Raw genomic sequence first — 27,746 nt, 5'->3', positions numbered from 1 at the left:
ACGTGATGTATATTTGCGTGTCTAATATACCGTAATCATCGAAATTGCGCGCGCAAGCAAGCGTGCGTGCGCGTGGTCTGTCTGCATGTGATTTGGCATGTGGTATGTCACGTGATTTTGTCTAGTCCTGGTCCGGGTTCTTTGTTTGAGCTCTTCTGGTGGCGTGGTGTGTCACCGTCACGTGAAGTTTCTCCTATTTGCTTGTTGAAAGGCTCGCCGAGTAAAGAAGCTTGTTGAGACGTCGGAAATGGAAGGGAATGTCGCTGAGGCTGCAGATCGTGAAGTGTGGGCTAGAGTGAAGGACCTAGTGGACAGGGGAGGTGACGTCAATATACGGGATGAAGATGGACGGACAGCTCTACACCATGCGGCTTATTGCAGTAATGTAGAAATGTGTAAATTTCTACTTGGTCGTGGGGCGGACGTCGCTGCTCGAGACGAATATGGCAATATGGCAATTAGGAGAGCGATTTTGTCACGTGGTCCGAATTCTCTTGATGTTGTTCGTCTGCTACTAACAGACGTTACTGTGAATACTGGAAACAACAATGGTGAACGTCCGTTGCATTTCGCAGCTCGACTCCATCTTGTTGATATTGTGCAGCTGCTTGTGGATCATGGAGCTCATACTAATGTGGTAGATAAGGATGGAAATACACCACTACATGAAGCAAACAGATTTGGAGGAGACGTTGCTGCAGTGATTGAAATCTTGCTACGGTTCAAAGCAAAGGTTGATGCAGTGAATATAGATGGGAATCAGCCACTACATCTAGCATGTATGAATGGTTATATCAGGTCTGCTCGTTTGTTACTTTCCAGTGGTGCTAGCTCTGGTGCTTCTAACAATGATGGAAAGACGCCATTACATTATGTAGCTAAAAGAGTGAGTGGCATTTCTGAATTATGTGACATTTTACTGGCTCATGATGCTGACATTCATGCAGCAGACAAGGATGGGAATCAGCCACTACATCTAGCATGTATGAATCGTAATATCGAGTCTGCTCGTTTGTTACTTTTCAGTGGTGCTAGCTCTTGTTCTTCTAACAATATTGGAAAGACGCCACTACATTATGCATCTGATAACAACGATTCTGAATTATGTGACATTTTACTGGCTCATGATGCTGACATTCATGCAGCAGACAAGGATGGGGACCAACCACTACACAAAGCATGTAGACGCAATGGAGCAAAGGTTGCGAAATCGTTGATATCTCATGGAGCAGATGTGGCTGTTGTTAATGGACAGAATGTATCACCTTTTCAATTAGCATCACCTGACTTTTGTATAGCTCTCTATAAAGCAGGACTCACCTCAAAACAGGTTGAAGACATTTGTAGAGGTTTGAATTATTAGGTACAGCTCCCTTTTAATTAGCATCATTTAACTTTTGTTTAGCTCTGTACAAAGTAGGAGACAGTTCAATGCAGACTCAAGTCGTTCGTCAAGGTTTGGAATTTTCCACTGTCCAATATGATAAACTTAAGTGTTGGGTGTTGAGCAAGATCATTGCAACTGCAGAAAAGTCTTTTCCTGGAAATTTGTCTAAATGGATTGACATGATGGATGTTGATGAATTGTTTGTAACAGCACTTGCTGGAAATCAAATAGAGACATGTATGAAGTTAATAGAAAATGGTACAATTGTCAATGGACCAGATAGCTGTGATATTCGACCTCTCACATTAGCAGTTAGAAGAGAACGATTTGACCTGTGTGAATTATTGATTAAACGAGGAGCATCAGTTAATGCTAAGGGTCACAAGTATCAAGAACCACCTTTATATTATGCTCTTACTGGAAAGAAACCAGAACTTGTTCGTCTTCTTCTCAGCCATGGTGCAGAATTCACGATCAAAGTTAGAAACAGACCAACATTTGAACACTCACCCACTATGGCCTTTGATGGAATCGCACGCAATTTGGAACTTGCAGGTATTTTTCATGTATTGTAACTACAAGTTGTATTAATAATATAAATGAAATAATGAGTTTGACTTATCTGCTACTTATACTATTTGCAAAGTTAGTGTTTTATTGAAACAATTGTTATGTTAGATATTGTATCTGAGAGTTGACCTTGATGTTCCAAGCTAGGCTTGTATATATATTATAATTAATTATAATTAATAAACATATATTTTATATAAACCCACCTACGTGGGTATCTAACAGACGTTACTCAAAAAACATGTCTGTACAGTCTAAAGCCAGTCTATGCCATATCATTTTGGCATTATATAGTTTTACCGACAGTTGTTCATGTATGTTGCTGACTGCCTGGCTGACTGTCAAATTTCTTTTGAAAGACAAACGTCGTACGATGGTCTTCAATACTTCCAAACTGTGTGGTGACCACAGGCCAAGAGATTCGCACACAAGAGGGTGGAAAATACTTCCAGTTGATGTGACATTGGCTTCATGATGTTGGTCTTTTCCCCTTTCTCCAGCTGCAGCTGCATTTCCCACACTATAAGCTGTTTGGGTAAGGTATGACGGTTGCATTGTGTTTGTGACTGTTACATCAAAATAGGTGGCACAACCTTGTTCGAAGGCAGGGTGGAAAATATCACTCGGTCTGGCACAAGTATCAGTGTTGCAGCGTTGTTCCTTACGGCAGTTGCCATTATCCACAAGCAAAGCGTGAAAAAGAACATCACATAAGGCGTCATGTCAGCATGTTCTTATGTTGTTCTGGCCACATCCAAGCAAGTGGTTGCCAAATTTATCTAAGATCTGTCCACAGGAACACTGCTTAGAACCCAAATCTGCCGGGAAAAGTGGGATGCCCAACCAGATATGCAACGATACCACAAACTCTCTGTGGGGCATGGTGAGGCCAGTGTTGGGGTTGGGTATTGCCTGCAGCCATGCTCCAGCGTGCTGTGCGGATATCGTGTTAAGTTGGGCACGGTCACGTAAGCTGGTGTTGTCTTTAATTGAGTGCCACATTGTGGAGTCAAGCAAAGACTGAAGTTGGTGTTGACTAGTTGTAAGAACGTCAATATATATATATATATATATATATATATATATATATATATATATATATATATACACTAGTAATTGAAGCTGTGTTTACACTGTCGCTTCTACAGCTATGAGCCTTCAAAGTCCTGAACACCGTGTACTCTAGCTAGGAGGAGTGATTGTAGGTCGCGTAAAATTACGAATATACACGCTATTTTCTTTCTACATGTGCTACCTGTAAAATGTATTTAAAATCCTACATAGCGACAGTTGTTTCGCGTGACCGCAAAGTCCATAAATAGTCTGTAGTCATAAGTAGAGTCATCGTATACGGGACATAATCTCTACTGGTTACGTAACGTTAGATTCCCGTATAGATATCGTAAAACGAAGAAAGCGATCGATTTTGGGTCAGTAGTTGCAGACAGGTGAGTTCTGTTGTTTATGTCCGACAGGTCCTAGCAATCGCAAACATGAATTACACTGTTCTGGTAATACAACTCTCTCAAGGAAGTTTCGCGCCTACGGTTGGCTGTTCGTCCATGGTCTTTGGTTGCCACGAACGACATAAAGGAATTAATTCGTGATTGGGCCACACTAAGGAGGCGTGGCACATTCCTGTAGCGTGACAGACATAGCCAGCCAACCAGCCAGCCAGACAGACACATAGTCCCCAGACCGGAAGTCGGTTTAGCCCTATACGTTTAGAGTACGCTACTCGCCAAGTATTGTGACTTTTACAAAGTCCCTTTTCTTATAGGCTCATAGCTGAATAAACTGAGTTTGACATGTGGGATTTGACTACATATGTAGAATAATTGTGGTTTGGTTTGTTTGGGGATGGTGCTTGTTTGTTGGGTGGATGTAATAGTTATATATAGAACAGAGATGTTATGAGGGAGATGAGGTGCAACGGTTCTACTGAAAGTCGTCCTGGTAATGTTTTTCACTCTGATTTCTTGGAGGGTCCACTTGCCTATTTTGACGTAACAGTTAGAAACTCTTTGCAGCCGTTATATGTGACAAAATGAGCTGTACGGGCTGAAGCGGCAGCAGAGTCAGGCGAAGAACAAAAGGATATTTGCCATGAAGGCAGAGTTCGTGCAGCTGGTGGTCTCTTCTACCCCTTAGTTGTTGAGACCTCGGGGCTTTGGTCATTCTTTAGCATCGAAACTCTGAAAGCTATTGTTTCCGAAACTGCAGCAGTCAGTGGCCTTAAATTCCAGCAGGCTTTCCAAAATATGATGCAGTAACTTTCTATTTAATTATGGAAACGTCACTCGAGAATGATTTCATAAGTGAATTCACCTTGAAGTACAGGACGTTGATAGTTGTGACATACCTAGTGTAATGTAAGACTTTTTGGGTTTTTGGGGATTGTTTGATTTTTGAAGATATATATATATATATATATATATATATATATATATATATATATATATATTTCATATATTTGTATATATATATATATACACACACTAGCCCTCACCCGCCCTATGGACGGTAGAAATTGTGCTAACACCTAGAAAGCAGTAGCTACCTATGAGCCAAGAAAACGTAAAAATTGACTTTTGCTGGTCGTCCATTATTTGGCACATAGACTAGTGCTGCGTGTGCATGTGCGTGCGTGTGTGTGTGTGTGTGTGTGTGTGTGTGTGTGTGTGTGTGTGTGTGTGTGTGTGTGTGTGTGTGTGTGTGTGTGTGTGTGTGTGTGTGTGTTATACTATAATAAGCCAACCCACTCTTCTGTCTGTAATGCGCCATCGACACGACACCAGTCTCAGATCGTTGCAAAACGCAGAGGAAGGGTCGAGATCGGCTGTCGGAGACGAACGGTTGAGTTGGATTTCGCCTGGACTGCCTCCAACGGCCAGAAACGAGACTTGGGCGCCCTGAAATGAGCTACACCAGTGTTTGTTTGTTTAATTAATCGAGTGTGGATGTGACATGTGCTTGCTAGCCACTGTCTGCCATCCTCTTGTCTAGAGTAGAGTGCAAGATGTGCTTGCTGCAGTTAGAGGTTCGCATGTTTGTGCTTGCGTTAGTCCGTACATCTATATGTATGTAACAAAATGTGCGTCTTCATTGCGGAATTGGTGTCATTCTCCACGAATAGATCGTGACGTTTTATGTGGGAAGGGAGAATGCGTAAAGTCCCAATGCGGTGTCAGGAGTGTGTAAGACACTTAGAGTAATAGGATGCGAGTATTGTAAACGAGTGAAGATAACCGCCCAAAGGGCGGTGCAATGTGATGTGAGCTTGCCAGTCACGCCATCCTCTAATGGTATACTAGTATTCAAGATGCGCCCGCTGCAGTCAGAGTTTTACTACAGCAATACGACGCGTGTATTGAACATTCTAACGCAGTTGAGTAGATTGAAAACTTGCCAAATAACTGTGTGTTTGCGCACGCACGTGCGTGTGTGTAGGTTTTGTCTCTAGAGTAACACATGGACACGCCCTACAGTGAGATTGTGAAATGGGGGCACATGCACACGTGCACGCACACACGCACACACACATGTTGTTTTAGGGCTTCAGTCCTTTCCAAGAGGTAGCAGTCCAGGTAGATCTTAACTTAGAGCTCAACACTTGTTGGATTCAGTAGGTGGCACAATATCATCTACTGCTCAATCCTGTTTGAACAATCTTCTCACTTTTCTGATAATACAATATTAGCTGGAAAGCTACCTGCTTGTACAGCACCATGGCTTGTAGGAGCTCCACTCACAGCTTATAGTAGAAACTGGGAAGTTTAGGCTTATTTCAGTGGGGATACTCTACGGAGACTTGCAAGTCGATTATGTTGTACAACTGCTAGACCACATGTTAGAGACATATTTTTACCTTATGGTTAAGTAGGTGTTGGTATCACGAATGGCTTGGAAGCAGCTGTACATACAACATGATCATGTATTTCTTCATTATCAGAAGAGAAGTTGTACTGTCTGAGAGTAGACATGGCAAACGCCTTTAATGAATGCAAGACAGTCTTTCTTTCTCTACTGGTCATATCAGTGTGCATGGGAACTTTGGTGTGGCAGCCATTGTATTCTTTCAAGGTTGGGGTTCAGCAAGGTGATCCTCTAGGACCATTGTTGTTTTCTTTGGTGGTTTTGGATTTGCTGGATGACATTCCCAACGAAGTTTCGAATCTACTCTTAAGAAATGTTGGTCGCCAAAGCAGTTCTTATTAGGCCACGCCCCTCAATAAATGTACGCGGGCCACTCCTACTTGTGATGCTCAGAAGTTATTAGTCAAACAGTCTTATAGCTACTTACTTTTCGTTACAGAGAATGAAGCGCCTTCTGTGTCTGCATGTGGTTACATTGCCGCACCATACTATTGAACTAGGATGACTGTAACACTAAGGTCATGGTCTTTTCGTGCATACCTCATGCACACATGGCATATTTCCGTTATTGTCATACTTGAAGTTCTTACCATAAGTAAGACTAGACAAATAGATTCTGAGCAGAGAGAAGCCAAACTCCATTGATACCTTGTCAACGTGTTCCTTGCAGCAACTGATGTAATTGAGCATGAGCTCAAGAACAGTGCGAAGCCGTAGTTCTTGATGGCAATTTCGTGTCCCACAAAAGCAAAGAAATGGCCCAATAGAGGCAGTTTCCGTCTGCGCCCACATCTAGATTTGCAGGAGCTTTGTCTGGAATCAGATCCCTAGCCATCAAATCTAGTTGGCACCAAGACAATAAATTAGTAGCTGGCTTCCGGGAATATTGGTATTTGCTAGTCTCGGCTAGAATTGCTCTGGCTTGTAAAAGTGTAGGTAAGTGTCATTTCTTGTGCACGTGCTTCAGCACATCATGGGATCGCGGAATACACGGGCGGACAGTTTATGTTCATGTAGATGGCAAAGTTGAGGTTTTTGTGTACCCAGATTATATCGTACTAGATTTCAAGCTCCTTCTAAACTCGGAAATTTGGAAAATCTATCTTCGTCACAATTTACCATTCCTACGGCATGGCGGCTTTGTAGGCTTGACTAGTCGCCATTCCTGTGACAGAGATCGCCATTTGGCGACTTGACGACCGGGTTTTCGAACCCTTTACAACATTACTACGTGACTGTGGAATTATTCATGCATGGTTTATTGTATACAGTACTTACTGTTGACAGTGATTTGTTTAATTTCAAAATGAAAATTTTTGATTTAGGTTTGTTGGAGTCTCGTAATACTAAATTTGATATTCCCTCACAACAGTCTTCAAGTGGTCTTCGTTCAAGTGGTTATGCTTCATTTAGTCACGTTTCAAGTCGTTATAGTTTGACACCAAAGGTAAGTATCATGTGTATGGGTCTACACTAAAATGGGTGTCTGTTTTACAATTCTAAGCAATTTTTGCATCGCAGTCAGTCATAGAAAATTTTGATCTTGTCAGTGTGTGAAATTATGTACAGTAGTACCTCGTTAATTCAAGCAGTCTTGTGCCAAGCCTTAATTGTTTGGATTAGTAAAGTTGTTCAGATTACCAAAATGCAGAGCCATACATTATAGGCTCAGTCAAAACACGTAGCCTTAGAGGTCTAGACCTTCTCTTGGACACCCAGACTATTGGCGCATTTACTTATGCATTTACGTATGCATTTACGTATGCGTTTACGTATATCTTATATTTGTGGTAAAACACTGCTGCAATGACTACATTCTTCTAAATAGTATTTAAAAGTCAGATACGTGCATGTGCTGAAAACTAGATTTCTGCTTGTGACAGCAACCCGGATAAGGCAGAATAAATAGGATCTGGGTATGCAAGGCAGGGCAGGGCGCCAAATGTACTTTGCATTAGCAAGGCTCGGATTGGCGAGGTTCGGATTAGGGAAGTTTGACTGTATATGGTTTTATGCAATAGTGGAGATGTTCACTTCTGTGTTCTTTCATGGCAATAGCACTAGTCAATCTGAGAGGGTTTTTGTAATTCTGTAAATTTTGTAATTTTGTAATCGTGTAACCCTTAGGTGAAGCCTCTGGTTACAGTAGTGAGTCTTGTCGACGACCCAACCACCGAACCATTAGACCATCAGACGGATGTGGACGGGTTGATAGCCGGATGTCGGCGGTATTACCATATGGTTGTATGTGTTAAATTGTCACGAGAGCGGATGTTGGCAATTCTCTTAGTAAGTTGTTTCTACCTAAACAAACACAGGTGGTTCACTGTTTCACGGACTCGACCCAAAGTTAGTTGCATGGATAGGTCGACTTGTGTTGTGCTTGTCGTAGTCAATGTCTTCTTTGGATACATGTTGTGCTGATTGCTAATACGTGATCAGATACACTGTATATCGTGTTATTTTCAGTGTTTGTTAAAATTTCGGTAATTCAGATGCAAATGCATTTTGGCGTAACCTGATTTTGGTATAACAAATTGAGGCACACATTTGGTGTGTGCAGAACATCAAGGGCGTAGCGTGGCATGGGCTAGACCAGACTATATAGCCCCATCATTTGTAGGTGTGTTCATAAAAGATGTGGACTGTAAATAGGTGTGAGGACTAATGCTGTATATAGTTTATACACCTTTTTCAGTGTGGATCTGCCTCTGACTCTACAGTATTAGTTAATTAGAAGCCAATAAAATGGGCGTGTCCATAAAAGTGGGCGTGTCATCTAGCAGCGTGTAGTTTGTTCCTCCCCCCCATTCTAGAGGTCACGCTATACCCCTTCAGAACTAGAAGAAATTTGGGTGTCATGTGAGATCTAGTACCGCTTGCCCACTACATATGGTGCCATGAACATGGTGCACCTTGGCTCTTGCATTTGTGGTTGCTCTGGAAATGCTTGTTGTTTCTCCAAGCAGGTGGTTTTTATCGCTGTGTGCAAAACTTCCGGGAGTTTGTGAAGTATCTGGGTTACTTTCATTCTATCGGTACCTTCTGCAATTGAAGTATAGAACTTAGAAAATTTGAGGTGTTATCTTATTTAGGTAAAGAAAAGTCACACTGAATTACGAAATAAAATAACACGTTATACAGTAGTAGGTGGCGTCTCCCCTACAGGAAACAGCGATTGCTAATGAATACATCCAAACAGTGCTTGAACAGTGTCAGACTGGCACAAAATTTAGCCAAAGTATAGTTCAGGTGTAAATTGTTTTTGGTCATGTGATCATGACATTAAATCACACAAGGTAGTCCATCACGAAAGGCGAAGTTGGCCTAGTGTTGAGGCTAGATGGTGCAGCAACTGCATGTTTTGTAACCTAAAAGTTGGCAGCCGAGGGTTTAGCATTTTAGTGGTGCTTTATTGTATCTAGTAGTAGTTACTAAATTGTTTTATGAATCAATTGCAAGAGGCGTCATTCTGTAGGAATTGTATGACACTTCGTATGACCTCCAAAGAGTGTCTCATAGACCATTCAGTAGCCGTCTCATACCAAAACGACTTAGGCACGTTAGTACAGCTGAAAGCGAGAAGATACAACTGAAGGATACTAAAGGTATACAAACATCAATGGGCTGTATCCTTTGTGCTCTTAGCATTTCTTCTGTTTTATGCAATGTTGCAGGTACCTTTCTTGGGCTACAACTGTCACCATTTGATTTACTAACTGACGTCACAAAAGATGTTTCTGATGTTTCTAAAATCTTAGATACTGAAGTTACACGGAAATCTTCTCAAACTCAAGGCGTATTGAAAGGTTCTAGTCTTGATCAATCAACTGACTTTGTTTGTAAAGGAGAATCATATGAAGGGAAAGGTATAGAACTATCATGAGCACATTTTGCTGTATTACATTTTCTAAAAAATTATCAGTTATGTTTAACATATCTACGTTTTGTTTCTATCTCAGTTTAGATCAAAATGATGTGTAGGAGTTAGTTGCTACAATGATATCTATTGTTTGAAATTAAAAATAATTTAGTGGTGATTAACAGTAATAGTCTAAACTGCTATCAAATGATGTCTGTCTGTCTGCCTGTTTCTGTCTCTGTCTGTTTGTCTCTTTGCTTGTCTGTTTGCCTGTTTGTCTGTTTGTTTGTTGTTAGAGACTGGTGACTTGTATTTTGAGCAACTATGCTATGAAGAAATCTGTTTAGGCAATTAAGGAGCAATAGATGTGTTGTTGTAAAGGAAGAATAGACTTTTGTCTGTCTGTCTGTTTGTCGATCTTTGTTTATTGAAACACAAACTCTATGTAACATTTTAATTAACACTAAATGCAAACAAGCTACCGAGTTCAGTTCTAGTTTAATGCAAGCTACTTTGTAGTCTCTATCGTATATGTTCTCATCTACTTCTCTAGGGAAGACACAAGTCAGCTTGTGGAGGATGACTTTAACATTACATAGTTGTAAGATTATTAAGAATTTTTCCTCCAAAAATCTCTGAAGTCAGCTTCATTTGTATAGCCTTCGATGTCTCTTGATCTTCTGACTAGTTTGTCTAAATAGTTGGTATTTTCTGCTCCCCAAGTTCCTAAATGTTTGAATACCAGAGGAGTGAAGTTGAGGCTTGATGTATTGCCGGCAAGTTGTTGTTTTTCGTATTTGATCATCTTCCTTTTCTCTCTTCTTACTGCGACCTTCCTCTAAAGCTGCCTGCTTAAAGTGTCTTTGCTGAAAGGAGAGCCATGGCTACATCAAGGTCATGGCTACACCAGAGTCATACACAACTATGTTTGGTCTATTCTCATTTCCAGAGTAACGATGTCGACGTTCTTTCTTGTGATGAGTCTTTAATTTATGTAGACAAGTGCTCCATGCATTGACAATTTCATCATGCTGCCACACAAGCCCACCTTCATGTTGCATGTAAGAAGATGATATTCATCTGGCAACTTGCCACATTCACACTGGATGTTCTAGTTAACAAAAGGTGCAGGTATGTCCAACCTCAGAGATGCTGCCAAACGAAATTCGTCGGGTTTAAGTGCAAGAATCTCGTCAGTAGGAAGGGCTTCCAGCCATGACCCAGCTCCCTTACCTCTTATTGATCTAAATTTAGCTGCAGGTCTATCTGATTGTGAAATTGCAGTTTTCAGGCAGGAATTTGCATTTGCTTCATGTAGTTGACTAGATAGTTTTTGTTGTAATTTTGTGGGCTGTTTGACAAACTTAATTAGATGTTGGCAATCATGACAACCAGTAGACTTGACAGCATGTTGAATATCGGCCCATATCTTCAAGATATTATCTGTTGAAAGCAAGAGTCATGCATTGGTAGTGGAATAAATGAACATAGTAGGTAAGTTTGACAGAGTATGCATCCATTCTCCTAGAAACGCAGATGAAGCAATAGCATCGACCAATGTCATTTCAAATCCTCCTGATTTGATAGGAAGTGTTGCCTGTTTCCTCCTTTCATCGACTATTGATGGCACTGCCAATATTTTGCGAAAGGTTCTTTGAGTTATGTTTGTGACGTGTCTGTCTGTCTGTCTGTCAAAGAACATATATTTGAAATATCAAAGCTATTACAATCTAAATATAGCTAAAGTTACTGTCTTTTCAGATCAAAACTATATAGGACTACTAGGGCCGTTTTTACAGTGCTAACTTATTTAGCGTGCAATTGACTTCTGTATAAATTATGTAACGGGTCTCTAAATTTTGAGCATGTCATACTGTTTATCTTCTTTTTGTATCACTGGCATTGCATCTCTGCAATGTCACGACCAGTTGTTGTTGCCTGTAAGGTTTGAAATCTATACTGTTTGTTTTCTCTTGTCATCTCTTGATTGTTGAGATATTTGTGATGCAGAAACTGCTGTCCTTCTTTGCTCCAATGTCCAGTGTTCAAACACTAGGGGACCATATTAGGGAGGGAGCCACTTGGATGTCTTTCTGAGCTGTACTTTTCCTTCTTTCTTTCTTTCTTTCTTCCTCTTTAGAGCCACTTATCCACTGCTTTGTGCTGCTTTTCTTAGAATGAATGATGTCAGGACACCAGGGGTGAGCTATGGATATTCAGCTCAACATTGAATTCAAACGCGTTTTGAATGATAATCTTGACCAGGTTTGGCTTGGGATCTGGTATATGTAAGTCTCGGCTCTATGATATGGTTAAGATGGACATGATTTAGACAATTTGACCAGGCTGAAAACATGGAATATTGGTCCAAACTGGTCCACCACCGGTTTTACGTGTAATCAGATGGTAACCTTTATCATCCAGTAGTTTTCCACATTCGCATGTATGTGTCAATTGTCGGAGGCAATGTCATTTAAAGACCAAGCCTAACAAAAGCTGCCAAATGGAACAAATCCGAAGAAAGTGCAAGCTTCTGTGAACTAGAAATGCTGTCCAACCAGGATCCGGAGCCCTTTTCTTTGGAGAGACATTATAAAGCAGCATGTTTTGTTGAAGTGTTCTCAGTCATATGCAACACTTGTGCCCTGACCAGTTTTTTTGACAGATGATGTTGTAACTATTTGGTGTCACTTCATAGGTCCGTCAGTGCCTGACATGGATTCAATAACTTTTGCGATTTGTAGTTGATAGGGTCTGTTTGGGAGTTTAATGAGATTGGTTGACTAAGCACTGTGGGAAGTATGGCTAGAGCTCATGACTTCGTAGTGATATTATCTACGTTTAGCAGCTTGCTGAATATAAAAAAGTGTCTTCCAGTTGTGAATTTTTGCTGCAGCTTGGAATTCATCTGGAGGAACGGGTCTCACTAGATAGCCTAATCAATATGTGTGTGTTGGAAGAGCAACATTGCTCTCTGTATATCATCTAGTTGAACCAGATTGTCACAGGACTTTCTTCCTGTGCAATTTCAACACAAGTTCTTGAGATAAAGTTCTCGTGACCAATAGGAATCCCTAACACTATTGTGCCTTTGTTGAAGACTGGGATATTACTGCCAATTAGAAGTGGTTTACTTTCCTTTTGTAAAGGGCAATCGATACGACATTTGCTATCTCGAATTTCCAGCTGAAGTGGTGCAAATGCTGACCTAAGATCAGCCAAAGCATTTGAAACAGCATCAAATTGATCTAGGAGAAACGCGTTGTCTAAGTATGCCATGCTCATAACATTGGGATTTTCATCTGTCTGTTTTTCATATATTTGATAAATCCCAATTTATAGTACATGAGGGCCACTGTAGACCTCTGCAATCGTTCAGTATTCTCCAAGCTACTTTCATATTTACCTACTCCAAGACCACAAGGCTTGGAAACTTGTAAAAAACTACTCATCACATATCATAGATATATTTACACGACCTTCTATTTTCCCTTATATTACTCTCGAATTGCATTTCTGTAGTCTGTCTGTCTGTCTGTTTGTCTGTTTGTCTGTCTGTCTGTCCAATACATATATTTTCAACATTGAAATCTGCATACAACACAACTAAGCAACTCTACTGTCCCAATAGCACATAGCCTGTATCAAACTAAAAAACCTACAGTCTGTTTGTCTGTCTGTCTGTCTGTCTGTCTGTCTGTCTGTCTGTTTGTCAATACATATATTTTCAAAGAACAACACTATTACATTCTAGTCTGGCCCAAACGGCCGACGCCATAATTTAACTACGTGCGAATGAACTGTCAACTGTAAAGATCTTAGAATGTCTTAGTCTGTCTGTTGGTCTGTCTGTCTGTCGGTCGGTCTGTCTGTCTGTCTGTCTGTTTGTTTGTCTGTCTGTCTGTTTGTTTGTCTGTCTGTCTCTGCTTTTGTAATATGTACTGTATTCTTGTCTGTTTTGTATTTGTTGTTTGCTTTTTATATTTGTTATGTGTTCATTATTCAAATTTAGCAACTTGGAGATTGGTTAGTCATGAAATTAAGTTTATGTTTAGTGACTTCTCAAATTGCAGTGAAAGATCTTGTAGTTGGTCTTAATCATCATGTCATTGAAGTATGCAAACTTCTAGACCAAACTGAAAGGGCAGATGACCGGCAACGTCTCAGCTCACACTTACTAGATGATGAAGGACTTCTCCATTGGGATAAGAAAGAAGGAGAAGGCTCGGCACTGGCTTTATTGAATCAGTGGTGCAGCAAGAAGTCACCATCTGAAGCAACCGTTGAGCATCTAATCAATGCATTGAAGTCATCTGATATAAATGATGCTGCTAACATTATGCAACAGTACTGCAAGGTAATGTTATTGTTGTCTAAATGCAACGTTGTGCTTGGTTCACAATATCCTATACCTGATGCACATCTTGCACTAATAGATGCCCCTGGGTGGGGCAGGTTGACATGACTCGACTTTGTAGTTTATATTACCATCAAAGCACAAAGCATATGAAACATCCGGGAATTCATTGACACGGGTAGCAAAGAGGTCAACATCTAGGGTTACGCGATATTTGCTATATTGTGAACACTTAACAAGACGTGTGTGTGTGTGTGTGTGTGTGTGTGTGTGTGTGTGTGTGTGTGCGTGTGTGTGTGCATGTGTGTGTGTGTGTGTGTGTGTGTGTGTGCGCACGCACGTGTGTGTGTGTGTGTGTGTGTGCACGCGCGCGTGTGTGTGATGGTTTGAAGAAATGTGAGCTCAGCAGAGATTGGATGCACAGTGCCTAGGATCGTGCTAAGTAGAGATCCATAGTGGACACTGTAGTTACAGAGTTGAATGGGAAAGCTGTGGAAATTAATGGAAAAGATGTTGAAAGACAGGAGGAAGGAAGAAAGCTAAGAGAGGAAGCAAGTATCAGATCAGACCAACCTACAGTGTTCTCAACCTGATTGTTTCTTTACAACGCAAAACAATGCAGGTCTTGTCAATCACCAATGACAGAAACGTGGAGCACAACAGCTAAATCTTGCTGTCACTGCTACCAAAACTTAAACAGCAAGGTTATGGAAATCGTATGAAGTTCTGCTATCAATATCCAAACAGAATCAAGAGATTACTTAGGGGAATAAAGTCTACTGCATGATTACGGATGTGACCTAACAATGTGGCCTGCACCACTTACTCAAGTGAAGTCAGAGTGTGTGTGTGTGTGTGTGTGTGTGTGTGTGTGTGTGTGTGTGTGTGTGTGTGTGTGTGTGTGTGTGTGTATGTGTGTATGTGTGTGTGTGTGTGTGTGTGTGTGTGTGTGTGTGTGTGTGTGTGTGTGTGTGTGCGTGTGTGGTGATGTAGGTCAATTGGTTAGTGAGTGCATTTGGAGAATGAAAGTATCCGGAATCTTGAAAATATCCAGAACCTTGCAGGGTTGTAGGTTGAAGTCACAGTGATGGCGAGCTATGGCGTAATTTCCTTAAGCAAGAAACTGACACACAATTTCTTGTCTCGACTCAGGAGTATGTATTTTGAATTGAATATTTTGAATTGCTAATGAACCTGAACAGCGTCAAACTGGCACAAAACTTAGCAAAAGTATAGTTCTGGTGTAAATTGTTTCCAGTCATGTGATCATGACATTTAATCACACAAGGTAGTCCATCACGAAAGGCAAAGGTGGCCTACTGTCGAGGCTAAATGGTGCAGTGGCTGCATGTTCCTTAACCTAAAAGCCAGCAGCCGAAGGTTTAGCACTTTAGTGCTGCTTCATTGTAGCTAGTAGTAGTTACTAAATTGTTTTATGAATCAACTTGCAAGAGGTGTCATTCTGTAGAAATTGTATGGGACTTCTTATGACCTCCAAAGAGTGTCTCATAGACCACTCAGTGACTTTCTCTTACGAGAGCAACTTAGCCATGTTACTACAGATGAAAGTGAGAAGATAGAACTGAAGGATACTAAAGGTATAGAAACATCAATGGGCAGTATCTGTTGTGCTCTTAGGATTTCTTCTATTTTATGTAATGTTACAGGTACCTTTCATGGGTTACAACAGTCACCATCTGATTTACTAACTGACGTCACAAAAGATGCTTCTGATGTTTCTATAATCGTAGATACTGAAGTTACACGGAAATCTTCTCAAACTCAAGACGTATTGAAAGCTTTTAATCTCGATGTTCAGTCAACTGACTTTGTTTGTAAAGGAGAATCATATGAAGGGGAAGGTATAGAACTATTATGAGCACATTTTGCTGTATTACATTTTCTAAGAATTATCAGTTATGTTTAACATATCTACGTTTTGTTTCTATCTCAATTTAGATTAAAATGATGTGTAGGAGTTTGTTGCTACAATGATATCTATTGTTTGAAATTAACAATAATTTTGTGTTGATTAACAGTAATTAGTATCATTTCAATATGTTTACATCTTACATGTTATATTTTAACTAAATTGGAAGACGGAATACCTTTAGTAGTCTAAACTGCTATCAAATGATGTCTGTCTGTTTGCCTGTTTCTGTCTCTGTGTGTTGTCTCTTTACTTGTCTGTCTGCCTGTTTGTCTGTTCGTTTGTTGTGATAGACTGGTGGCTTGTATTGAGCGACTATGCTATGGAGAAATCTGTGTAGGCAATTAAGGAGTAATAGATGTGCTGTTGTAAAGGAAGAATAGACTTTTGTCTGTCAGTCTGTCTGTTGATCTTTGTTTATTAAAACACAAACTCTATGTTACATTTCTAACACTAAATGCAAATAAGCTACCGAGTTCAGTTCTAGTTTCATGCAAGCTACTTTGATAGTCTCTATTGTATATGTTCTCATCTACTTCTCCAGGGAAGACACGAGTGAGCTTGTGTAGGATGACAATCTTTACATCGTTGTAACATTATTGAGAATTTTCCCTCCAAAAACTTCTAAAGTAAGCTTCATTTGTATAGCGTCCGATGTCTCTTGATCTTCTTGCTAGTTTGTTTAAATGGTTGGTATCTTCTGATCCCCAAGTTTCAAAATTTTTGAATACCAGAGGATTGAAATTGAGGCTTGATGTATTGCCGGCAAGTTGTTGTTTTTTGTATTTGATCATCTATCTTCCTTTTCTCCCTTCTTACTGCAATCTTCCTCTAAAGCTGCCTGCTTTAAAGTGTCTTGGCTGAAAGGATGAGCCATGGCTACATCAAGGTCATAACTACACCAAGAGTCGTACACAACTATGTTTGGTCTATTCTCATTTCCAGAATACTGATGTCGAGGTTCTTTCTTGTGAAGAATCTTTAATTCATGTAGACAAGTGCTCCATGCATTTACAATTTCATAATGCTGCCACACAGGCCCACCTCCATGTTTGCATGTAAGAAGATGATATTCATCTGCCAACTTGCCACATTCACACTGGATGTTCCAGTTGACAAAAGGTGTAGGTATGTGCAACCTCAGAGATGCTGCCAAACGAAATTCGTCGGGTTTAAGTGCAAGAACCTCTTCAGTAGGAATGGCTTCCAGCCATGACCCAGCTCCCTTACTCTTATTGATCTAAATTTAGCTGCATCTCTATCTGATTGTGAAATCGCAGTTTCCAGACAGGAATTTGCATTTGCCTCATGTAGTTGACTAGACAGTTTTATTGTAATTTCGTGGGCTATTTGACAAACTCAATTAGATGTTGGCAATCATTACAACCAGTAGACTTGACAACATGATGAATATCGGCCCATATCCTCAAGATATCTGTTGAAAGCAAGAGTGATACATCGTTAGTGGAGTAAATGAACCTAGTAGGCAAGTTTGACAGAGTATGCATCCATCCTCCCAAGAACTCTGATGAAGCAATAGCCTCGACCGATGTCATTCCTAATCATCCTAATTTGATAGGAAGTGGTGCCTGTTTCTACTTTTTATCGACTGTTGATGGCACTGCCAATATTTTGCGAAAGGTTCTTCAAGTCATATCTGTCTGTCTGTCTGTCAAAGAACATATATTTGAAACATCAAAGCTATTACAATCTAAATATAGCTAAAGCTACTGTCTTTTCAGAACAAAACTATGTAGGACTACTAGGGCCGTTTTTACAGTGTTAACTTATTTGGTGTGCAATTGACTTTTGTTTATATTACGTAACGAGTCTCTTGAGCACGTCATCCTGTTTATCTTCTTTTTATATCACTGGCATTGCATCTCTGCAGTGTCACGACCAGTTGTTGTTGCCAGTAAGGTTTGAAATCTGTACTGTTTGTTTTCTCTTGTCATCTCTTGATTGTTGAGATATTTGTGATGCAGAAACTCTGTCCAAAGTGTTCAGACACAAGGGACCGTGTTAGGGAAAGACCCACTTGGATGTCTTTCTGAGCAGTACTCTTCATTCTTCTTTTCCTTTTTCTTCAGAGCCACTTATCCACTGCTTTGTGCTGCATTTTTTAGAATGATGTCAGGACACCAGGGGTGAGCTATGGATCCCCTGCTCAACATTGAATTCAAACGCATTTTGAATGATAATCTCGATCAGGTCTGGCTTGGGAGCTGCTGTATGTATGTCTCGGCTCTATGATATGGTTAAGATGGACATGATTTAGACAATCTGACTAGGCTGAAACCATTGAATTATGAGTCCAAACTGGTCCACCACGGGATTAATTTACATGTAATCAGATGGTAACCTTCATCATCTAGTGGTTTTTATATTCGCATGTATGTGCCAATTGTCGCAGGCAATGGCATTGAAAGACCAAGCCTAACGAAAGCTGCCAAATGGAACTAATCCGGAGAAAGTGTAAGCTTCTGCGTACTAGAAATGCAGTCCAGCCAGGATCCGGAGCCCTTTTCTTTGGAGAGAAATTATAAAGCAGCATGTTTTGTTGAAGTGTTCTCAGTCATATGCAACACTTGTGCCCTGACCAGTTTTTCTGACAGACGATGTTGTAACTTTTTGGTGTCACTTCATAGGTCTGTCAGTGCCTGACGTGGCTTTAATAACTTTTGCGATTTGTAGCTGATAGGGTATGTTTGGGAGTTAAATGAGATCGGTTGACTAAGCACTTGGTAAGTGACAGAATCTCTGCAATAACATAGCTTCTTGAGTTCCTAAAGTGAGTAGTTGATGGCATAAATTTTCTCCATGTTTTGCAATAGTAACACATGCTTGTGACATGAAATCTTCCTTTCCAACAGGAATTCCCAGAATAGACATTCCTTTTATTGTGGAATAGATGTCTGTCTGTCTGCCTGTCTGTTTGTTTGTCTGTCTGTTTGTTTGTCTGTCTGTTTGTCTGTCTGTTTGTCTGCCTGTCTCTGTTTTTGTAATGTGTACTGTATCCTTTTCTGTTTGTGTGTTTGTTGTTTGCTGTTTTATATTTATTAAGTGTTCATTATTCAAATTCAGCAACTTGGAGATTGGTTATTCATGAAATTAATTTTATGTTTAGTGACTTCTCAAACTGCAGTGAAAGATCTTGTAGTTGATCTTAATCAGCATGTCATTGAAGTATGCAAACTTCTAGACCAAACTGAAAGGGCAGATGACTGGCATCGTCTCAGCTCACACTTACTAGATGATGAAGAACTTCTCCATTGGGATAAGGAAGAAAGAGAAGGCTCGACACTGGCTTTATTGAATCAGTGGTGCAGCAAGAAGTCACCGTCTGAAGCAACCGTTGAGCATCTAATCAATGCATTGAAGTCATCTGATATAAGTGATGGTGCTAACATTATGCAACAGTACTGCAAGGTAATGTTATTGTTATATAAATGCAACATTTGGCTTGGTTCTCAATATCCCATACCTGATGCACATCTTGCACTAATAGATGCCCCTGGTTGGGGCAGGCTAGCATGAGTCGACTTTGTAGTTTATATGATGGGATGCTCATCTAATCGGAAGCAATGTAATTACATTGACCAATTACCATCAAAGCACAAAGCATGTGAAACATCTGGGAATTCATTGACATGGGTAGCAAAGAGGTCAACATCTGGTGTTATGCATTATTTGCTATATTATGAACACTTAGCAAGACACGTGTGTGTGTGTGTGTGTGTGTGTGTGTGTGTGTGTGTGTGTGTGTGTGTGTGTGTGTGTGTGTGTGTGTGTGTGTGTGTGTGTGGTGTGGTGTGTGTATCTGTGTCTGTGTCTGTGTGTGTCTGTGTCTGTGTCTGTGTCTGTGTCTGTGTGAAGGTTTGAAGAAATGTGAGCTCAACAATGATTGGATGCACAGTGCCCAGGATCGTGCTAAGTAGAGATCCATAGTGGACGCTGTAGATACAGAGTTGAATGGGAAAGCTGTGGAAATGGAAAAGATGTTGCAAGACAAGAAGAAGGAAGAAACCTAAGAGAGGAAGCAAGTATCAGATCAGACCAACCTAAAGTGTTCTCAACCTGATTGCGTCCTTACAACACAAAACAATTAATGCAGGTCGTGTCAATCACCAATGACAGAAACGTGGAGCACAACAGCCAAATCTTGTTGTCACTGCTACCAAAACTTAACAGCAAGGTTATGGAAATTGTATGAAGTTTTGCTATCAATATCCAAACAGAATCAAGAGATTACTTGGGGGAATAAAGTCTACTGCATGATTACGGATGTGACCTAACGATGTGGCCTGCACCACTTACTCAAGTGAAGTCAGAGGGTGTGTGTGTGTGTGTGTGTGTGTGTGTGTGCATGGATGGGGTGCATGTGTGGGTTGGTGCCACTTGGTTACTACAATTCTTGGTTACAACACAAATATGATTTGAATCATATAATGATGTCTTTAAATTGTCAATTTTTTTGCAAAGAAAGCTTTATGCGAAGAGGTGGAATTATCGAATGCTCCATTTGATTGAGACAATTTTCGACTCACAAGACTTTGGTGATGAATATAATCCTAACATATAACAACAACAAAGAAGCACATAGAAGGCATTGCTGCCACAGCTCATCATCTTACATTATGAAATATGTTGTCATGACGTACATTGTCAGACAATAAGTGCAAAGTGTTAAGCACTTTTAGTGCTCTGTTATTTGAAATGTTATTTCACTTGAATACATTGCGTGTAATGTACTTGTATTATGCTATTGAAGTAATGTCTTCTTGTCATTAGCCTATGGATGACGTACAACCTGTTTCTGTAATTTCTCGCAAATTCAAGATGGAGTTGAATGAAGTCAAATCAATCAAATTAGATCTTGGAGATGGCAAGTATGTCAAATTCCATCAGACATTTTCTGTCAAGGAAACGATTTCAGCACAAGGTGGCATTCTAAGCTGTCCAAAAAATGAGCAATTTATTTTTATTCCTTCAGGTGCTTTGCTGTCGGACACAATCATTGAAGCTACAGTTTATCATGTTGTTGACTCAGTTGGACTGGACAGCACAGAATTTGTGACAAGCATGTTGGAGATCACTCCTCACGACCTCAAATTTCAGAAACCTATTGAAATTTTGATGTCTCATCATCTGTTTGTCGATGGTGATGGCAGTAAGGTCACAGTTTTATTTCACAGTGGTGCATCGACAGTCAATAGCTTTACATCTCTTTGTGAATTGACATCAGTTAACGAGTCTCGTGTGGCTAATGGCATGATGATGACTCTTTGGGAAGATTTCATTCACATTGAAACTTCTCATATTTGTATGCTTAAGGCAATTTGTAAAGGCAAATCTTTCATTAAAGTTTGGGCCTTGCTGTTTTCCCATAAGACTCCAGACCAATTTTGTTTTCGGCTGTTTCTTACAAAAAGTCTACCTAAGTCTACTGATGACATTTTTGAAGACATGAAAATGACTGGCTGTGAATTTGAACGCAGGTATTGCACACAGGTAACGTTAACTTGCGGAAAAAAAGAAAATTTACAAGTGACTGTTGAGATTCCTTCAAGTGCACATGGATGGGCAGCAAAGACAAATTCTGATTTGAGTCAGACCATTCTCTATAAAGATATTCAAAATTTGGTCGTCCAAGATAGGCCATATATTAGCACAGACTTTGCTTTTGATAAAACATCGGATGTTGGTGTAACTAATTTTGCCCCAGTGTTTGTGCTGAATCGTAGTCGATGTGTTCTCTCTTCATCATCGACTTCTAGACAAACAGCTGATGCTGTTTCAACTGGTAGTCAGCAAAACAACGTTTCAGGTAATTTCTTTACATAATTTGTATGTTGTTACCTTTTTTGCTAAGAATGGTTTTCAACTGATATGCAGACATGGCATGTGATGGACAGCACCAGACGTTAGCGTATGCCAGCCAGTCACAGCAACTTCATGAAAAAGTTGCTGTCACACTTGATAATCATGATAGATCAAGCTCGTTAGACCACAAGGATGCTAATCGCAATGCCAGTACAGGTATATAACTACATAAGACATACACGTACATACTTGCAGTAATATTATAACCATTTGTTGTTATGTTTGAATTAGGGTGTGCTGAACAAGATGTGCAACCTTCATTAAATTCATCTGACTTGAGACAAAGTTACCAACATCTTGACTTAGATAGGGTTGTTACAAACAGTGATATCCAATTTGTTTCTACATATGAGAAAGTGGCCCAAATGTCATTGCAAATAGGGTGGTTGATGCTAAAAGGGGATGGCTATAGCTGTACACTTAAGGAGGTGAGAGACACTGTTATGAAGGACGTTCTGGATCAACCAGATTGTACAAAGCTTACTCACATGATTGAGGAATGGATGCACCGTTCAGGAAACAGAGCAACTGTTAGAGCATTGATAGAAATCTGTTGTGATCCTATGATTGGTGGTGACCGGAATTATATGGAGTGTACACTTACCTCACCCTCTCAGCTTTACAAATCGTCTTTTGGTAAGCTGCAGGAACATTAAAACCAATACATAGAATAAATTCGTGTATTGGATTGGAGTTGTTGCTGTTAGCACAAAGAGGACAGTATGTGTCATGCAGATGTCTTCTGGTCTTGGTACACATGTTGTCATATAATCAGTTTACCTCTAGTTGAATTTACAGTAGATGGTTTCAGTATGTCCTTATATATTGCATCATATTTTGGTTAAATTATAAGGTAAATAAATTCTTATATAGTTAGATAATAATATATCAGTTATGGTATGTATTTGTCAAGCATTTAGACCATTAGTAATGTACTAATATTCTATCTTGAATTCACAAATTTACACCATATTTGTCTATTTGTAAATATTTAGAACATATTTACTGTGAGTGAAATTCATGTAAATGTGATGTAAATCTGAGTCATATCTGTTATTTGAATCATTTCCACAGTAGATGTATGATGTGATGTATGATAATATGAAATATAGGTAATTATATGTGATGTAATATGTATGATATTACACAAATGTGGTTAACTATATGGGTAATTATGGTATTCAGAGAACATTTATTCAATATTTACCATGTAAATGTGTTAATTTGTCCTCTGTCACTATGGTGTGTATATATGCATTGTATTGGTGAGTGCATGAACAAGTGACTGCAGATAAAGGTAACAGAAAATAGCAATGCTTTGTGCAGTAGCTTGTGACAGCCAACTTATAGTATGTATGCATCTCAGTAGTCAGTATGTATATATATATATATATATATATATATATATATATATATATATATATATATATATATATATATATATATATATATATATATATATATATATGTATGTATGTATGTATGTATGTATGTATGTATGTATGTGTATATGTATATAATAGTATGTAAAACACATTTGTGTATAGAAACTGATTTGTCAACAATACATCATAGCAAGGTGAGACCAGAAGATCTGGTTGCTGCGGCAAGTGCAGTGGGTGTAAAGTGGGAGGAGTTTGCTGCCAGGCTAGCACCAGTTCTGTTTAGTGTTGACAAGACAGAACAGATTAAAGAGCAGTATGGCAAACCTTTCACTCAGTGTCGTGTGATGTTGGAGGAATGGGCAAACAGTTTAGACAGGAAAGCTACCAATGGGTCATTGATTGCAGTGATGTTGAAGATGAGTATGAGAAGACAAGCTAATGAAATTTTTGGAGAAAGGCTTGTGGAACATGTGGAAATAGTGCCTGTTAATTGATATCAGATCTGGTAAGAGTGCATGTATAGTAGTGGCTAGCAGTTTCATCTCGATTAAGCTCCATTTGTATGAGACTGCCTAAAACAGATACCCCACGTGCACCTCATGTCATGCTTTCCATTTTTTTTCATTCAGTGGTTTGAGCTGCAAGCTCTCCTGTTGTACAAGATTTGAACTTTTGTCATACATCTAGGTCATGACATGGATAGAGGTGTACATGTCAAGTCAATATTTAGCCAAATTGGGTAGAAATTTGTATTGTGTAAATATGCAGTTTTGCAGTTAGACTTATCCAGGTTGAGTTTTCTTTTGTCTTGTTTGAACACACACACACACACACACACACACACACACACACACACACACACACACACACACACACACACACACACACACACACACACACACACACACACACACACACACACACACACACACACACACTAATCTGTTCGAGTTTTTGCTCAGCTATCAGATAATCTTTACTAATTAATCAATATGAACCGAAGTGGGTTTTATTGCTAAACAAACTCTGATACAGCTTGGGTACCCAGACAGTTGTTTGCATGTGACGTTATATAATTATGGCTTTGTTTCATGCTGTGTGTTTTCTTGCAGAAACTGCAGCTGCCAACTATTTCATGATCACACACGTAAAGTCCACGACACTGATTTGATCATATTGACCCATGCAGAGAGTTGGCTAGATGTCTACAGTGTCTTAGTTATTGCATGTACAGCATATTTTGCTAGACACAATTATTACTTGCAAATTTTCAATTTACTCTTAGTAGCATTTTGTAATATTGCTTTGCGGCTTCGATCATGGTTTTTAGTATATCAAGCAGTAAAAATAAAAAAATTAGGGATTGACTTTGACTCAACCAGTACTTAGTAACCCTACTAACTAACTAAACTGCAGTGTAGTGTTGCTGCTTGACACTTTCAAATGAGTTTTACCGATCAGATGCACTCGTAAACCTTAGTTGAAACTCTATTTCCTACACAAGGGAAAGCAGCTGCACGGTGGCTAGTCACAAGGTTTCGGACTCTAGGCAACTCTGCGTTTCTTGCTTAGTCACGTGGTATGTCACATGATTTGTTATGTCTCTGGCCCGGATAGGTCGGCGGCATTTCTGTCTGCTCAGACAGATGGAGAAGTCGGCGGTTCGACACGACGAAGAGCTGAAAGAATTCTCTCTCGCTCTCGAAGGTCGTCGAGAATTTACTCGCTTTTCGCAAGCTTTTTCAAAGACGTAGACACTGTCTTTTGTGCTTCAGGCAGTTCTGCTAAGGCTGTTCTTCAGTATCGTGTAATGCCATCGGGTGTTTGGGATATGTATCATACAGAAGTGCCGGAAGAATACAGAGGACGCGGTCTAGGAGCCATCCTAGCGACGGTAAGACTCATTTTGAGATTTTGTATGGATGACATGGACAATTAATTAGCTAAATAATGACGGCATGGATCGTACATGTAAATGTCATCATGTGAGAGACCATCTCAAAGCACTGAGTTTTCTTCTCTGCGTGTTTGAATATCCGGGACTTTCGGTTGTGTGGCGTTTTTCATTTATTCATTGGACGGTCTTATCTTTTGCTTTGATTATTGTCACCCCTTGGCTTATAAAGATGGTGATATTTTTGGACACCTTGATACTATTGTTGTGCCTGCATAGAGCATTGACAGTTTGTGGATATTATGGTGTGTCTCCAAATGTCAGATGTTTTCCTCAATCTAAACAGTTAGAATTGCAGGGTTTCCCAAGCTTTTTAAGCCAGGCAGGCATTAATATCAACTGGTTACTTGACTCAAATATGCAGGGTTCTTGCTACAGTGTGGCAGCGTAGTGCTGCGCCACGCTCCAGTAGGAGTGCACCACGATCAGAAACGGTAGCTAGGAGTCGAAAGTCTTACAGCTAATAAATGTTTGAGAATTTCATACTACTGAAACACAATACTAAAGGTGACAATAGCCACAAATCCAGGCTCTTGCAAACGTGGGGTGATAGCCTTGCTCCAGACGTATGCACAAGTGTTGATTGCAGTCCCGGATGCGCTGCCTCTGATTCTAGTTCCGGATGCGCTGCCTCTAATTCTAGTCCCTGATGCCTGTTCAGTGACCCGGAAAGCACACCTCTTGTTTGGGAAGTGTACACCTAGAATCTACTCTAGACTAGTCATGGCTTTATTCGAAGCAACGACAGTGGTCCACCTCAATCAATGCTTGACTAGACAAACTTTCTGTAATTTGTCTACAAAACTTGTGCATGCGTAATCAATGAACATTGCTAAGAAGGGCTTACTGGCAATTGAAGTTGATTTCCTTGCCAGGGCACTTGAACATACGTTACACGCAATAGCTACAACACGGTCTGCCTCACTTGAGATTGGCTCCAGTGCCCATGTCCATGTGTCGTGGACCCGCCCTTATCGCCACGCTTCCAAAAATCTCTAGCCCCTGACTGTGATAGTAAATACCTGAATCTGTTGATGTATATGATTCATTGCTGACAAGGTGTCAAGGATTAGCACATAAAGATCGTGTCCTCTACTTATAAAAGTGGCTACACCCATTTTCAAACTGTGTAGCCCACTTGGCTCTAGGATACCTAGGGACACACTCGCTCTTCTCTCTAATCTTAATGTTAATGTGAAACACTGCAGTCACTGACTGATTGAATGTACACATTTTTATGTGAGATTGTTATTGCAAGCAAATGTCACTTTGAAGTTATTGTCTGTCTAATAGAGTTGTCTACATAGTGACCAACACAAGAGCCTTCTGTTTAGCTAAATACTGAGTGTACTCGTAAATCTGATTTCTGGTCCTGCGGGTGCGCAGAAGTCATTTCACAGATTATCTTCAATTAGTAATGGTGGCATTTTGGAATCAAAATTGTTAATGCAAACAGTATACCAACTCACCTAGCCGCATAAGCCAGGCTTTTCTGTGCAGTCGCTGAACTAAACACACGAGAATTACGTGTGGAGGAGGAGCTTTTGCCGGAATTGCTCCAGCACAAGAAGAGCCTGGTATTTTAAAAAATTGTTATAAAACAACAATTTTGGTATAAATATTGTTATGAGAATTTAGTATAATTTTTTTTGGGAGATTAGTCTGGATCCTGGTCACCTCTTGAGTGGTCAGACCCACTTGAAACTTTTTACATGATTCCCGCGTTTGCACCTGCACACTCATACCATTTCTGTGCGATTATTGATGGACATATGATGTAATTTAATTAAATGGGGGATTACATAGATTTTCATATGACAGAAGGATATGTAATTGTACATTTAGGACATTGTTGTCGTTAGGTAACTAAAATGTGTGATTCTTCATGCCAGCAAGAGTGACTTTCTATGTACGTAGGTTTTGTACACCATTGTGTTTGTTTGTATTTTTATGACATCTGAGAGTGGAATGCAAGTATCAAACTACCTGATCCTAAAATGCTAGAGATCATTAGTGCATCCAGACGGTGGCACTGGCCTCACACGTCCCCCTCATTCTGAGTTTTTTCATGATTTACTTCTACAACTTTCGATTGTAGAGTCACAAACAGGAGTCTAGGTTACAGAATGTTGCTTCAAAGTCTACTTGTTGACCCTAATGAATCTAGCTTTTCATCTTTCTTTATAACTTTTCTACATACTAATGAAGTGTAAGGGTTGTTTTAGGTAAGTTTATTGGAATGGCTTACACATCGCTACTGTTGGTCTACATTTTTTTCACACGAGCTCCTTTTAATATGAGCCGAGCCAAGCCAGCCTGTGCTAGAGATCCAAGCCAACCCCAACTTCTGTTCACACGGCATTCAGAAAAGCGAGCCATCTCACGTACAATTAGTGGCTGTGTCTCTTTCTACGCATTCTACAGTAGCTACGTACGGTCACGTGTACAGTAGAAATGCTCGCACTACATTTCTGATCATGAATTGGCTACAAGCTGCTTGCGTTTTCTCTCGATGGCATTACAGCAATCAAGTGATGAAATA

General features: G+C 39.9%; 2 protein-coding genes across 2 annotated transcripts; both read left to right on the top strand.

Moving 5' to 3' along the window:
• The first annotated feature begins 183 nt into the window (after positions 1 to 183).
• On the top strand, positions 184 to 14,160 carry LOC134187631 (serine/threonine-protein phosphatase 6 regulatory ankyrin repeat subunit B-like). The gene is made up of 6 exons (XM_062655783.1): positions 184 to 1,349; positions 1,406 to 1,942; positions 7,159 to 7,280; positions 9,312 to 9,441; positions 9,511 to 9,702; positions 13,751 to 14,160. The coding sequence occupies exons 1-6, from the start codon at positions 248 to 250 to the stop codon at positions 14,158 to 14,160; spliced, it is 2,493 nt and encodes an 830-aa protein (XP_062511767.1). The 5' UTR covers positions 184 to 247.
• A 5,042-nt stretch (positions 14,161 to 19,202) lies between these two features.
• On the top strand, positions 19,203 to 24,659 carry LOC134187630 (uncharacterized). Its single transcript, XM_062655782.1, has 7 exons — positions 19,203 to 19,214; positions 19,265 to 19,411; positions 20,774 to 21,809; positions 21,878 to 22,021; positions 22,097 to 22,501; positions 23,413 to 23,755; positions 24,363 to 24,659. Exons 1-6 carry the CDS (start codon positions 19,203 to 19,205, stop codon positions 23,742 to 23,744), a joined length of 2,076 nt encoding a protein of 691 aa, XP_062511766.1. The 3' UTR covers positions 23,745 to 23,755; positions 24,363 to 24,659.
• The last annotated feature ends 3,087 nt before the right edge of the window (positions 24,660 to 27,746 follow it).

Source organism: Corticium candelabrum, chromosome 12, assembly GCF_963422355.1.
Source record: "Corticium candelabrum chromosome 12, ooCorCand1.1, whole genome shotgun sequence".
NCBI lineage: Eukaryota > Metazoa > Porifera > Homoscleromorpha > Homosclerophorida > Plakinidae > Corticium > Corticium candelabrum.
The sequence above is the reverse complement of the archived record's forward strand: the minus strand, read 5'-3'. Positions and strand labels throughout refer to the sequence as shown.

Excerpts from the sequence above, each read along its gene's own strand:
- LOC134187630 (XM_062655782.1), top strand. Across the intron at positions 21,810-21,877 it reads TCAGCAAAACAACGTTTCAG|ACATGGCATGTGATGGACAG; the intron begins GTAATTTCTTTA and ends ACTGATATGCAG. Across the intron at positions 22,502-23,412 it reads GCTTTACAAATCGTCTTTTG|AAACTGATTTGTCAACAATA; the intron begins GTAAGCTGCAGG and ends ATTTGTGTATAG.
- LOC134187631 (XM_062655783.1), top strand. The coding sequence starts at position 248 with ATGGAAGGGAATGTCGCTGAGGCTGCAGATCGTGAAGTGTGGGCTAGA. Across the intron at positions 1,943-7,158 it reads ACGCAATTTGGAACTTGCAG|GTTTGTTGGAGTCTCGTAAT; the intron begins GTATTTTTCATG and ends TTTTTGATTTAG. Across the intron at positions 7,281-9,311 it reads GTTATAGTTTGACACCAAAG|GAATTGTATGACACTTCGTA; the intron begins GTAAGTATCATG and ends GTCATTCTGTAG.